The 15,235-nt window shown below is 44.7% G+C and overlaps 1 protein-coding gene across 1 annotated transcript in view; it reads left to right on the forward strand.

Moving 5' to 3' along the window:
• The first annotated feature begins 2,093 nt into the window (after nt 1-2,093).
• Nucleotides 2,094-15,235, forward strand: part of MAP1B (microtubule associated protein 1B) — an 88,885-nt gene continuing 75,743 nt past the window's right edge. Inside the window, exons 1-2 of the mRNA XM_081090042.1 lie at nt 2,094-2,595; nt 11,210-11,311. Of these exons, the coding sequence (XP_080946168.1) occupies nt 2,412-2,595; nt 11,210-11,311 (286 nt within the window). The 5' untranslated portion in view covers nt 2,094-2,411. The remainder of the gene's footprint in view (nt 2,596-11,209; nt 11,312-15,235) is intronic.

Raw genomic sequence — 15,235 nt, forward strand, 5'->3', positions numbered from 1 at the left:
AGCAAAATTAAATACAAAAAATCAATTCAGCCCTAGCTGGTTTGGCTCAGTGGATAAAGAGTCAGCCTGTGGACTGAAGGGTCCCAGGTTTGATTCTGACCAAGGGTACACATGCCTGGATTGCAGGCTTGATCCCCAGTAGGGGGCATGCAGGAGGCAGCGGATCAATGATTCTCTCTCATATTTGATGTTTCTATCTCTCTATCCCTCTCCCTTCCTCTCTAAAATCAATAAATATATATTTTTTAAAAATCAATTCATAAAAACTGAAAATGTAACAAAACAAATAAACCTAATTATTCATATTCATATATAACAGAATTAATTCAAGTGACTTTAAAACTGCATTCCCCTGCCGGGCAGGTATAGCTCAGTGGTTGAGCGTTGACCTATGAACCAGAAGGTCACAGTTTGATTCCGGTCAGGCACATGCTCAGGTTTCAGGCTCAATCCCCAGTGGAGGGTGTTCAGGAGGCAGCCAATCAATGATTCTCTCTCATCATTGATGTTTCTATCTCTCTTTCCCTCTCCCTTCCTCTCTGAAATCAATAAAAATATATTAAAAACAACAAAAATAAAATTAAGTAAAAGAAATAGAGCTAAAGAAAACCAATACATAAATAAAAGTGGTAGTGGTTTAGAGAAATGGAACATAAGCACTAGAAGACATTGACCTCCAATGGCTGACTTGGAAAACAGTGTTCCTCACCATAACTCCTCCCCGTTATGGTCTCTGGTGCTGGCTTCACTTCTCTAACAGCAACCAAATGCCTTCTTGTGACCAAGACAGAATCTGTTACCACTTAACTTGGAAACTCTTTGTCACTGTTCACTGGTGAATGCACCTCACCAGCAAGCCTGTCACAGGTCCCAAGTGCTGTGGGCCAGACAGTTATCTTAGGTATTCCCCACTGACAGGCTGGCCTGTATGCAGGATGGGGCCATAGCCTTTGGCTGTCCACATGTCTCCTCTGCCAGGGTTTCAGCAAGCAGCTCAGAGCAAAAAGTTTATCACCAATAAGTCATGGTTGTTAATACCTAAGGCAACAAACTATTTTGGAAACCTTAGCATATCCAGTTGATTTTTTTAAACTAACATGCATTCTAGTATTAAATCTGTATTGACTGCTCTAATTTCCGCCCACTCCTCTTTCTTAAGCCTCTAATCCCTCAGCTTTTTATGATGGTACCATGTTTGACGTTTTGTTCCTTCCTTATCACCACCACCCCTTTCCTGGGACAGAAGCTATATTCAATATGTTTGTGAAAATGGCTGTAGATGGGCTGCCTTTAGAAAACATTTTTATGAGTTCTTCTAAACATAGACAAAGGCAATCAAAATTCCCAATGCTTCATATATTTTATAAGACATCATTGTCACATGAAATAATTTGGCTTGTGTGTTCCCTAAGGAGCTGAAAAGTACATTATAGTTACTGCAATCCTGCTGGATAGAGACAGTATCTTCTCTTTATTCTCTGTTATGCCCGATACTATCTGTTCAGCACATTTTTAAGAAAAGAAATCTGTATGTAGGCTAATGCATCTGTATTCCTTTCATTTCCTGTGAATACCACAAAGCCAGGATATTTTCATCACTGGGCCTTGCAGAGTAAGGTCCAAACCCTGAACAATAGGTTTAGTTTTTGCATTTTTTGATGTATTCTTTAAGTGATGTATTCTTGAATAATGGTAAGTCCTGTATGTCTCCCTAATTCCACAAGGCCAAAGAAAAGATAGGTTCTGTCTTGCTGGGCGGGGTACCTTGAACACCATGCCCGCTATGCTATCATAGCTCCTGAGAACCTGGCTTCATCACAGGCCACCAGGCAGAGGCCTGACTTGTGCAGCTTGGACAAGATCAACATCCCCATTCTGCATACGGAAAACCATCCCGTTCTCCAGCACGAACGGGGTGGGGTGGGGGGCGGTCTGGGGGATGTAGGTTGGGTCGTTTTCACAACCGCAACCCGGGTCCTTCGGTTTCCCCAACCCTTTGACTGTCGGCCCGGCCCTGACCATTGTCCGCACACCTCGTCCCTCCAGCTTCCGGGCCGCGAGTGAGATGATTTGCTGCAGATGACATCAGCCCCGGGGCCAACGGCTGCTGGAGAGGAGGCAGCCACCGCGTGAGGATGTGCCGGGTGGTCCTTTCCTCCTCCTCTTCCTCCTCCGCTCCTAGCCTGGTCTCCATATAAAAGCGGCGCCGCCCCTCCCGCTCTCACTCCCAACTCCGCTCCGCCTCCCGCTCCAGGAGAGGGCGGAGGCGGAGGCGGCGCACCGCGCCAGGAGGAGGGAGGACGCAGGGGGCGGAGCGGGGACGGCACCTTCCGAGATAATCCTTTCTCCTGCGGCAGAGGCGAGGAGCAGCCGGAGCGGGGCACCTCGCCGAGGCTTAGCGGGCCGGCAGGATGGCGACCGTGGTGGTGGAAGCCGCGGAGCCTGAGCTGTCCGGCAGCACCGCCAACCCGGCGGCGTCCACTTCGCCCAGCCTGTCGCATCGCTTCCTCGACAGCAAGTTCTACCTGCTGGTGGTTGTCGGCGAGATAGTGACCGAGGAACACCTGCGACGCGCCATAGGCAACATTGAGCTCGGTAAGAGGCCCCGCGCCCCCTCGGGATGCGCTCGGGGAGACGCACAAACGCGACCCCACCCAGGGCGCAGCGGCCACCCTCTTCTGCGGGCGCGCCCCGCACCCACCTCTCCCCGCCACTTCCCCGCACACGGTCCGGACTGTTTTGTGAGCTAATTTCAGAGAATCATGTGAATTTGATTTGAGACCCAGTGGGAGTCTCCTAACCTTGAGGGATCTGCCCCCAGGCTGGGTCTGCAGATCCGAGCTAGCCACCGCCTCTCCCGCTAAATGAAATGCAGGTGTCAGAGGAGCAGAGGCCACAATCCAGCCGCTGTAACAGGAAGCAAGGGGTGGGTGGGTGGGTGGGGGGCTTATGCAAACGCTCCTTTCGACCCCTCTCTCACCCCACAAAATAATGGACACCCCCATCCCCGCCCGACCCGAGGTTGAAGCACCATGTGCCAGGGCCCGCGTGGGAATCATCCTCAGCACAGCTACCTCGGCCCCTGAGAATTGCCTTTCTCTGGCTTACAACCTTCGGATCTTTTCTTTCCTTGGAATGACTAGGCTAGTCCTATAGCCACGCCCGTGCCCCCCCCACCCCCCGTCCCCCCGCCTCCCCCAGGACGCAGATGGAGAGCCGCTTGCACTTCATTCCCTGACGGCGCCTGCCTAGTTACCGCCCCTGGGACCTTGGTTACAGCTTGGAGAAAGGACAATGGGACCCCAAGTTGTGGGGTGGGGCTTCTTATTTTAAAAGTCTCAACCTCCAGAGTGATGGCTTGGAGGGCAAGTGGGGGGGGGGGGCGAGCAGGGCCAGCGCCTCTCCGGGTGCGCGCTCTGCAGAGGCCGAATAGCGGTTCGCCGGGGACCCCAGGCGTGGCCGTGAGGGTCCCACGGGCGCCGCCTCGGGCACGCGGACCGCCCTGCCCCTCAGCCCCACCAGGGCTGCCGCAGTGCTTCCACCTGCCTCCGCACTGCGGCGCCCCCTTCGGGCTCAGCCCGCCGGGGCCTCGGGCTCGGGGGTGCTGCGTGCCCCCACCTCTCCCTGAGCCCAGCTTTGTTGTGCTCCAAGTCCCCGGTTGGCAGCCCTGGTCTCTGCGTTTCCCTTCATCCCCGGCGTCCCAGACGTCCCCTCGCCCCCGACGGAGGTCGCCGGGTCCCCCCGCAGCCCCAGCCCGCGCTCTTTTCTCTGGGGGTTCGGCTGGAGCTTTTCTGCCAGGAGACACCGGCGGGTGGGCGTGGTGCAGTCCGCAGTGCGGTCTCTACGGCAGCCCGGGGCGGACAAAGGGCGTTCTCCCAGCCCCAGTTCCCCGTCCCCGCCCCCGCCCCCCCCCCCCCCAAAAGCCAAAAGAAAAACCTTATTTTAGATGAGAAAATAAACGATTGTCAGTCATTTGCCTCTGCATTTGGCTGTCCCCAGAACAAAAGGCTGCAGGGTGGGGACTGGAGTTGTAGACCTGGTTCTTTTGTTTAACTTTAAGGCACAGATTTTCCCTTTCAGCTAAAAAAGGAAAAAAAGAAAAAGAAAAAGTGAGCAGAATTAAGACTATTTTAATCGGGGGGAAACATCAAGAATAAAAGATTTCAATAGTGATATGCCTTATTCGAACATCTCAATAACCCTTATTTTCAAACTATGAGCTTTTAATCTGAGCTGTTCTAATTTAGTGTATTTGCACATTATCTCCTTGGAAAATTTCACATGTACTGACTTTGGGTGTGGCTCTTTATGAATCAATGACTATGGCTTTTAAAAAAATGCTTTGTTTTGTGTGTGTATGTGTCAGCACCATTGCCAGGGGATAATGATACTTTTAAGAGGTGCTTTTCTGTCTATAAAATTTTCATAACCATCCGAGGTGGTGCCAGGAGAGGGGCCATCAGCCCCATTTTAGAGATGAGGGCCCAGAAAGGCAGGAAGGATGAGGGCACCGGCTCAAGGTCACACCGCTGGTGACAGAAGTGCTACCCCTGCAGCAGCACTGGGTTTCTGGCCCTTAGTGCAGGGCAGGCTGACCTCAGAGGGAGATCAAACAGCAGTGTCCAGAGCTTGCCTTTGTATAGTCATCCACTTGTGGGCTGCGCCCATGCAGGGAGGTGGTTCAGAAATCACCTTCCCACCATAATTATCTCCCTGCTTTGTTACTCAGCTGATCATCCTTTCAGTATCTCATTCCTCCGGGGTTCATTCAAGCTGCTTCCGTTTGAAGATAAAATAGACACATTTAAGGACACACATGTCCTCTTTTTTACACTACTAGCACTTAGTGTGATAAAGTTCAGGTTTGTCTTCCTGACATTTTCTTTACATTTTTAAACATTTTTAATGACGTGGTATACAGAGAGGAAAAGGCAAGTATCATAGATGAGGAACTCGGTGAATTTTCACAAAATTTTCACAGGAAACACCTGTGTTTTCCAGAGCAAGAACCCGACATTTCTGGAATCCCAGAAGACCCCTCACGTTCCCTTCCCAATCACCGTGCCTTCCTGAGTTTTCATTCCCTAATTTGGTCAGGTTTTGCATGAAACTCCGAAATGGCTGTATTGATCCCATTAAGAATCAACCAAGTGAGTCGCAGAGCCATTTCCTTACACACAGTACCAGATGCTGCTTCCCTCTGGAGATTGCTCTCCTGAGCCCTGGGGTCTCGGATGCAGCTCAGGCTTCAGGGCCTTCCAGTGCTAAGTGGTCCCATAGCTTTTCCGACAGTGTGAGATGACTTAGCAACAGGACAGGCCAGCTCCGTTTCCCCAGGCCTGACACGCTGCTGCCTCGGCCTTCGGGCCCCAGCTGGGCCTCCTCCAGAGGTCACTCTGATACCACCGCTGTGGCTGCTGGTGCCTATGGGCCGTGCCGAGTGAAGCAAGATGGAGATGCTCCAGGGGCTGTGGCTCTGATTGTGTGCTGCAGGCTGGGAAAGCAGCTCAGCATCTGTCACTCTGGCTTCCTGTTCGCCCTCCCACCTCAACTGGTGCTCTATGGGTTTGGAGACCCTGGTGACTTGGATTTTTGCCATCCGATTATTTATTTATTTAATTAAATTAATTAATTTGTTATCCCCCTCCCATCCGATTATTGAGGAAGCCTAGAAAATCAATCTGTAGAGAGATGGTGGTAATGCGGTAAATCAACAGGCCTGAAACATCCCGACGTGGATGCTGAGTAAATGCTTCTTGAAACCAAGGAAGAGAGATCGTCACTCAGTTGTATTCAAGAAGGAAAATGTAAGGTTTGGTCATTTCATCTCAAGTTTGAAACAATAGTCTTTCCTCCGATTGGTCTAGATTTATTTCATTTGTCATGCAGGACTTTATGCCAAATCATTGTCGTTACCACCACCTACAGCTTCTTGGAACCTTTTTTGCACCCCTCTCTAACTGGTCCCCAACATGAACTTAACAACCATCCCGTTTTAGCAGGGCCCCCACTCCTCCAGTTTATTTTAGGACATAGACTACCTGCATCCATGCCTTGCAAACTGAAGCCTTGTGAAAGGAATTGTCACTGCTTCATTTTATTGTTTCAAAGGAATGCCGTCAGTTTAATGCCTTCAATTACTATTAAAGAGTGTAACCTTCCTCTGGGTAGCATTGGGAATCAGCAAGATTTGTTCATAAAAAGATACGTCTACTGTGTAACGTCTATTGCCCTGGATTTTTATTTATTTTTTAAATTTTCTTTTGTTAATCCTCACCACAGGATATTTTCCCATTGATTTTGTGGAGAGAGTGGAAGGGAAGGGGAGAGACAGAGAGAGAAAAACATCCATGTGAGAGAGACACATTAATTGGTTGCCTCCCACATGGGCCCGACCAGGGACAAGGATCAAGCCCACAACCAAGGTACATGCCCGGAATCGAACCCAGGGCTCTTCAGTCTGTGGGTCAACACTCTGTCCACTGAGCCAAACCGGCAAGGGCAGCCTTGAATTTTTAGATGCAACTTTAGCTAATACATTGGTTATCTTAATTGAATATTTTCAGTCTAAGATGGCTAATAGAGTTAAGAACCCAGGAAAATTGGGGTTTGGTTTTCATTTTATTTCAACAGGGAAAAAAATCAACACACGGTGGGAATTAAAAGAAATGTTAGAGAGTGTTAAATTTATTATATTCGTATTTATACTTTTCAAAGTCAGAAGGCAGATGGATTTCTGCTTGCACTGCTTAATGGTATCTAAAGGTTCTATGATTCATGCTGAAATGTAAGCCATTTCCCATATTTAAGGTCATTCAATTGATGATTCATTGTTAATCTTGTCCGAAAGCTTACTTTTTAAATAAGTTATAACTTTTAGACCAATAAAATAAATTATTATAAATCACTTCTTTTGTTTGTGATATTTACTAATATTATTTATCATCAATGTTTGAAAACGATGAGCTCCGAATGTAAGATGTTGTTAGCATGATACATAAAATATGTATTATGAACGTCACGTTGTGGGTTAAAGAAAAGGAAGAAAGTAAATCAAAGGTTAGGTCAAGGAAAAAAATAGGACAACTTTTATCTGAGAAATAAAACCTTGAATTTAGCCTTTCCTTTGTTTTAATTTTGTTTCTTTAGTTTATGATACCAACCTGACTTGATCACTTTTTAGCATTGTTTTACAAGCAGAATCTTAGGGGTACAGATTCATCACTGAGATACTTGTAGAAAATATTGAAAAGCCAGTTTCTCAGAGGGAGTAACTGAAGCTCATGGAGGAAAATCAACTTGTCAAAGGCCCAAGTAACTGTCAGATAGAACACACGGGCCATTTCAACATGGAATGCATGGTCATGAGCTTCTGCTTTCTTCAGTCTACTGCCTCTTTTAGGAATATAGCTTTTAGCCTTTAGATGGAAGGTGTTTTTTTAAAATTGTTGGTTTCATGAAAGAATCCTGCGGAATGCTTGCATGACCGATAAACTTGGCCGGATCTAACCAGTATAAAGTTAGGGAACCTGGCTCCTCATTGTTCACTTTGACTTCTCCTGTGATGACAGTGACCCCCCCCCCCCACCCCCCATACACACACATACATACACACACATACACATACGTACAGCCTTTTCTTCTTTTTCCACCTAAAACTTCATGTGCACTCTAGCCTGCCCTTTGTGCACTACTACCCGCTGAGGTAGGAGAGCTGAGAGAGAAAGATCCTTTGTTACCCTCTGATCTCTGTGACTGGAGAACTGGTGACAGAGTGATGGCACTCCTTCCAGATCAGGTGGGAGAGTTCTCAGGGTGCCTGGTCATAGTTTAAAAAGTGGAGGTTTGTCTCCTCCAAAGGATGGAGTTACTGTTTTGCCCCCACTTGGGTAAGCCAGTAAGGAGCACAGTCTCCATGGAGTGTTGGAGTAGCAAAGCCTCAGGGAAGAGCTTGACCTGTTGCTTCCTGGCGGGGCGGGGGTGGGGGGGTGGGGGGAGTTATCAGAAAAGGGCCAGGAATTTATCTTGGCTTCTGTACAACCCATCAGAGACCAGGATGACCTGCTTTTGAAAGCCAGCACTCTACTATTCCCTCTCTGAATTCAGGGGAGAATGTGGGAAGGGCCAAAGAAGATACATATTTTTTTGTCCTACAAGCTTTAGAGGGCCCACTAGTGGCTTCCTCTTAGACACAAAGGGAAGATATGTAATCTACTAAATGCAGCATGAACCTTCATTGAGAAATACTATTTCTCTTTACTGATATTATTCATTAAAAGGTACAAAATAATTCCAAAGTATTTTATTTCTAAAATTGGTATAGAAAGTGGTATAACTCCAAAAATTTCCTAACTAAAATAACCAATAAATCCATTATAACCTTTATAAGTGGTAGTAGTGATTATGCATTGCTAAGAAATAATTTGGCTAGAAATTGCTCCCTTGAAAAGAGAATCTTAATTTTTTAGTTTCATTGGGTGAATTAAAATAGAAAATTTTTTAAGCAGCTGTTTACTAGTATAATTTAAAAATTACTAAACGGTTTTTCTATTATTTCATACTTTTTCCATTGCTAAATTACAGATCATATAACCAGGAACTTTATGAAATATAACACAAGGATTTCATTGCACATGTCATGACAAGTTAATTGAGGCCAACAGAAAAATGGCAAGCAACAATGTAAGAGCAAGTCTACGTCTAACCCTAGATGAAGTCATTCAAATGGTGTAGCACGTTGGACATTACTCAGAACAAAGGCAGAAAAATTGTATGAATTTAATTTCAATACATATGTCTCATTATTAACTTATTGACCCAACTTGACAAGCCAGAAGACAAAGTAGAGCTCAGACCTGAGCACAAAGAATCCAATCAACAATTACTAATTAAGCAGCTCAGACAGGACTCCTCAATTTTTCACACTAGATGAGTAAATAGTGTATGTTTAGATTGAAGTAAAATATTCTAATGAATTCAGACCCCTCAACCTGTCAAGCTCTCTGTGAAACAAAAAAAATCCATTTATCATTTCTGCACTAAAAAGATCCTCGATATCTCAACATGCCTTTCTTGTTAAAATTTAAATACTCCATTAGCACAAATGCAAACTGAGACTGATAATGTTTCCAGGGAGACTCATAAAATTCTCCCTTATAATTCAGCCTCTCTTTACGAATGTTAACTCTTTCATACCTGAATTATTCCCACGGATTACTGTGGAGAAATTTCTCCCTCCCTATAGTGGACATACATCTATTGGGAAATATTCTTCATAGTTGAAAAAGTGTTTGGTGTATAATCTGAATACATATACATATTTTTTTGGGTGCCCTTGACTGGGACTTAAACCCGAGACCCTTCAGTGTGCAGGCCAATGTTCTAACCACTTAGCAACACTGGCTAGGGCTGAAGATATTTTTGATGTATAGTCAACTGAGTGCCCAGAATATTTTGTAATGTGTGTGTATTCTTTCTAATATTTTTATATGTTTTTATATTTCCCCAAATAACTAGATGGCTCATGGTAGAGCCAGTATATCGTATCCATAATTATATCTTTTGCCTGGGTGACCTTCCTTCCTTCCTTCCTTCCTTCCTTCCTTCCTTTCCACCTATCTAATCTAATCTACCTTGATTCTTTGCAAGATAGGAAGAATGAACAAGAGATAAATGGGAATAAATGCAAATATGCATTTAGGATTTAGAGGTGTATTTAAATAACGCACTCCTGTATGTACTTCCAAGTCTGTGCACCCGACTAATGACCAGCAAAAATGATAATTCACTAGCTGTGATATACCTACTTTCAAGCCCTGCCCTTAGTAGGTATGTAGTAAATGATTGTAGTTCCAGAGATTTGTTCCTGGCAGTTAAGTATGCCCGTGCAAAGGTACAATTATGGATACTATACACTGGCTCTCCCATGAGCCATCTAGTTATTTGGGGAAATATAAAAATATATAAAACACATACCCACTCCAGAGTTTTGTGGTTCCTCAGTTGACGCTGGCTTGCTCCTCAGATTTCCCTTCTCTGATGTCCTCTGGGCTCCTCTCTGCATCTCCTTTGGGAGGGCAGGAGAGAGGAGGGCAGAGGGGCAAGAAGGAGGAGACAGGGAGGGAGGGCAACAGCCGTCCTTGCCCGGGTATCCTCTCACCCCAGCTTCCAGCCTAGTGACAAAGGACCAGGACTGAGGCAGGTCTGCCCCGGCACAGTCTGAATGTGTGGGTTCTTGACTTCATGCAGGAAATATTTCACGATACTAGTCCAGTGATTTTGAGGTATGTTTATTAAAGCTGGGGACAGTGAAACAAAGGAAAGGCTTAAGACAGAAGAGGCAAGATCAGAGCAACAGGAGTGAGCCTAGGCAGAGCTGCCTTGGTCCTTTAGAAAGAGGCAGCAGTGAGCTTCTGTGGGAATAGACAGTGCATGGCCCCCAACTCTGTAGGAAGTTTATGAAGTATAAAAAGTGGCCATATTTCTTTGTCTCTGGAGGAGAAAAATGCAACACAACTAACAATTGTGAATGGAAGAGCTGCTTGCCAAGCTGAGCAGGTAAAATAAATGCCTGGGAGGACAGACAGGCTAAGTCTTGAAGATTGAGATCCAGCCTTTTCATCAAAGATCACACAAACTTTTCACTGATATCCAGGGGTTAACAAACTAAGGTCAAAAGTGGGATGGATAAAGAAAAGAAACTATACATGCACACAAAATGCTTAGGCACACTGCAGGAACATTTAAAAAGCAAAGGCCTGGACTCGAATGCCAGCCCCTGTGCCGCTGGCTTTCCCACCCTCATCCTACATTTTCTTGCCACTTACAAGTAGACCACGGGGAAGCCAGATTGTCTGGTGGCCTCTTAACTGCTTCAGAACTCCCCATCTTTCTGTCCTTTCTATTCCCTCACTGGAGGAAAGCCTGTCATTTTCCTAATAACTGTTTTCTTTTACTCTTGCAGAAAAGCTGCATTTACACTTTACAAGGGACAGAAGTGCAGTCCACATTGCTAGTTATCCCTCCTTTGCGGCCTGGTGGAGAGAACTCCCTGGCCCTCCCATCTTGTGGGCATCCCATCACCAAGCTCTTCAGAAAAGGAGTTTCCACATCCTTCCTGAAAGCCTGAGACTTGTCACAGTGATGTTTTCCTAACCATTCTGAAATGACCAACTGGAAGTCTGTCAACTGTTTTCCTTTTCCTCCTTAGGAATCCGATCATGGGACACAAACCTGATTGAATGCAACTTAGACCAAGAACTGAAACTTTTTGTATCTCGACACTCTGCAAGATTCTCTCCTGAGGTCCCAGGTGAGACTTGGGTTTAGTATTAGTCAACTTAGAATTTGAAAGGATGGGGAAATAGGCCATTGACTGGAAAACTCTGCCTGGGTTATCAAAAAAGACTTTCTCTTATTGCTGAAGGATTCTTTGTATTTGTTATTATCTACTAGAGGCCTGGTGCATGAATTCGTGCACAAGTGGGGTCCGGCCGGTCTGCTCCAATGGGGGCCCATTGGACCAGGCCAGTGGGGTGGGAGGCTGCAGACTATTGGTGGCCGGCCCCACCCCTGGTCGGGGTGTTGGGGGCAGATCAGGCCCGGATCAGGCTGGTTGGCTGCCGCAATGCGCATCAGAGTTACCAGTTGTTCCGGTCGTTCTGGTCATTCTGCCATTCTGGTCACTGGGCTTTTATATATATAGATTAGGTTACTCAGAAGCCATATTTTAAGAAAGTCAGCTTAAGTTGTTATTGTGTGGGTTATATATTTTGTGTATTCTTACAGGTTTTTAAAGTTCTGGGGTATTTTTTAATTATTATTATTATTTTTTGCTACTTCACTGTACTCTGACCTTAAATGTTACTCAAATGAAGCTATGAATATAAATTAGATGCTTCCAGAATCTTACAACCCAACACCCTCCCAAGAAAAAGGAAACATCTGCATTTCAAAATAAAATATACATCATAATTTCATCCTTGAAATATCATACACTTTTCTTAATAGAGGTAAAAGAGTCTGAGGTTGCAATTGCTGTTAAAATAGCCTTTCTTTCAGAAATGAATAAAGAGTGCTACAGGAAATTAAAGGTAAGGACACAAAAATTTTTCATATGTGAAGATGCTCCCAATAACCAGTCACTGAAAAGGGACCAGGACTGAGGCAGGTCTGCCCTGGCACAGTCTGGAATGTGTGGGTTCTTGACTTCATGCAGGAAATATTTCACGATACGAGTCCCAGTGATTTTGAGGTATGTTTATTAAAGCTGGGGACAGTGAAACAAAGGAAAGGCTTAAGACAGAAGAGGCAAGATCAGAGCAACAGGAGTGAGCCTAGGCAGAGCTGCCTTGGTCCTTTAGAAAGAGGCAGCAGTGAGTCAGCTGGGTGATGTGGACTCAGGAAACAAGTTATAGAGGCAAAAAGAGGGCCCTTGCAGAAAGATTCCGGGTGTTGCTCAGGATGAGCTGCTGTTGCCTGCTGCTCCCCTGATTGTAAGTGTCCTGGGAACTTTTAGAGCTTAGAAATAAAGCAAAGATACACACCTGAGGAAAGATTGTGGGGGGCAGAGGGGGGGGTGTGGGGGTGGGGGTGGTGGTGCAGGAAGGCATGTGCATGTCCAAGGGCGAGCACACACTGGGTCCTTTGCCTTAAGGGTTTTTATCTGTTTTCTAAAGATGGGAATTTTAGGGGAGGATCGCAATAGAATATTCATCGGCTTTCCAGGTGTGTTCTTTGACATGTTGATGCAACAAAATAAGCATATAGAGCAGTGGTTCTCAAACTTCTGGCCCTTTAAATACAGTTCCTCATGTTGTGACCCAACAATAAAATTATTTTCATTGCTACTTCATAACTGTAATGTTGCTACTTTTATGAATCATAATGTAAATATCTGATATGCAGGATGGTCTTAGGTGACCCCTGTGAAAGGGTCTTTCAACCTCCAAAGTGGTCACGACCCACAGGTTGAGAACCGCTGATATAGAGGGACCAGGGTCATTCTCTGGTCAGTTTCACCTTCAAAGAATGTCACTGGAAAGGGACTGGGACTGAGGCCAGTCTATCCCAGCTTGGTCTCGAATGTGTAAATTATTTGATCCTAAGTGTCCTTGGTTAGGAAAAATGAGATCTTGGGATTTGTTAGCTTGCTCTAAATTGCTCAGCCATCTGTTTCGCTGTCTGTCTCAGTTTCCTCATGCCACTTGCCAAAGGATTTTCCTAGCTTCTTACTCTCTTGCCTCACTCTGACCTCTAGGCCTGAGATGTAGTTGGACTCACTCATCTTATCTTCCTCTTGAGAACAGTGACCCATATTTCTCTCAGTTGGTTACATTTAGGATTATGAGCAGAATTGCTGGCCCATAAGGACTCCAAACCTGGGATGATTTTCTCCAAAGCTCTGCCATTGATCATTCATAGCTACTATATTCCATTTTATTTCTTGAATATCACTTAAATTTTATGTAAAATAGAGTAGAGCATATTCTTTTCTGTCTACATGATTTTGTTGTATGATTGCTAATTTTATTGGCATTGATATAAAATCAGGAATGGGTTCAGCCTCTTTTTGACTGACCACATCATGTTCAATTAGCCTTGTCCAGACTGAGATTTGAAACCACTTACAGAATGTCAGTGCCTTTATGAATCACATTTGACTGCAGCAGTATGCCCATGAGACAGACCCAGTTCTTCTCTTTGAGTTTGATATTAGAATAAACTTCTATGTATTCTAGTTAGCAAATGAATTGTGGACCCAAAACATGGAATCGTGTAAATGTGCTAAGAAAAACATAGCAGGAATTGGCTCATTAAAAGTTAAATCTGCTGCAAAGCCACTTGCAAAATCAGCTCTTTGTATTGAGAAAAGCGAGATATGATCCTGGAATTATCAGATGGCACATGGTTTGCTGAAGTAAAGGTACAGTATGTGTTTCTCTCATTGTTACTGTATTGTATTTTTGTGTCTTGCACATCTCCATAGCTTTTAAAATCATCTCACAAAAAGGAAAATAAGGGAAGTACCCTTTTCCAACAAGTATGTTTCAAAATGTAAATTCAAGCTTTTATTATCCGTTCTCTGTAGGTTGTTCTGGCTTTCTTACTATGACTGTTTGTAAGACTACTTCTTTTGTTTTGTTTGGGAGGGAGGGTGTAAACAAAGCCTGTGATTCCCATTGTGTTCATTCATACTTGGATTGACTTTATGACAGCTGTGTATTGCAAAATGCAAGGCTGCAAGAATTACTAAAGAATTAACTGTTTTTGGACCAAAGACCTAGTCCACTCTAGTGGACTAGGAAGGTCAAGTCTCCCCCAAACCACCACGTTAGCCTAATGTACCATTCTCCCTTCTTTTCCTGTCACCTACAGTAAGGGCTGGTTACCTACCTACTTGTATCAGTGCTGTGCTGGGTGCTGTGTCTAGAGATGGCTTATAAAAGACTGGTGATTGCCTCAAATGCACCTAACAGCTCATGTAGGAAAATGAATTTTAATACTCTCTTTTCCATCATTGTGTCTTCTGCCTATTAAAATAATTAAAACATTTTGAGAATCCAAATCCTCACCAGAAACACAGCCTAATGTACTAGTTTTTAAACGTGGTTTTGAAGTTCATTTTGCCTATTTCTTTAGGATTGCAGGTCTCGTTCAAGACTACCCTGAAAGGTTTAGTCATCTTGAACAAATATCCTTTAAGCAGGAACCTGGACTATGATGCTTTCTCTGCATAAGTGGGGGTCGCATGGTATGAATGGTGAGGTTGTAGGTACCCCTCCCCCCGTTCTCTAGGATGTGTGCCCTTGGATCTGACCAGCTCTGGCATACTTTGATTCTTGGGATGGTCAGTCATCGAAGGCAACCTTATTTTCCAAATCCTGTTGCAACATTGCCTTCCCTAAAAATCCTTCAACAAACATCTGCTGTGTGCCCAAAGTACATCAGGGCAAAGCAGGTCTCTGCTGAGTTGCCCCGATGTAAAACCATTCCTGGCCACATCTAGGCTGGGCTCCAGCAAGACCAGTCATTGTGAGAGGAAACGTGAGGCCTTCCTTCACCAACACTCCTCAGGCTTCCACTCCAGTGAATGTTGAATACTTGAATCTTTTCAAAACAGAGCGACAGTCTTATGTTTGCTTATATTTATGAATTCAAATACTGTCCTAAAAGTTTTATTTACACATATAGCATGTTTTTTGTATCTTAATTATGTTGGATGAATATCATTTTT

This window comes from Myotis nattereri (genome assembly GCF_964212035.1).
Source record: "Myotis nattereri genome assembly, chromosome: 4".
Classification (NCBI taxonomy): Eukaryota; Metazoa; Chordata; class Mammalia; order Chiroptera; family Vespertilionidae; genus Myotis; species Myotis nattereri.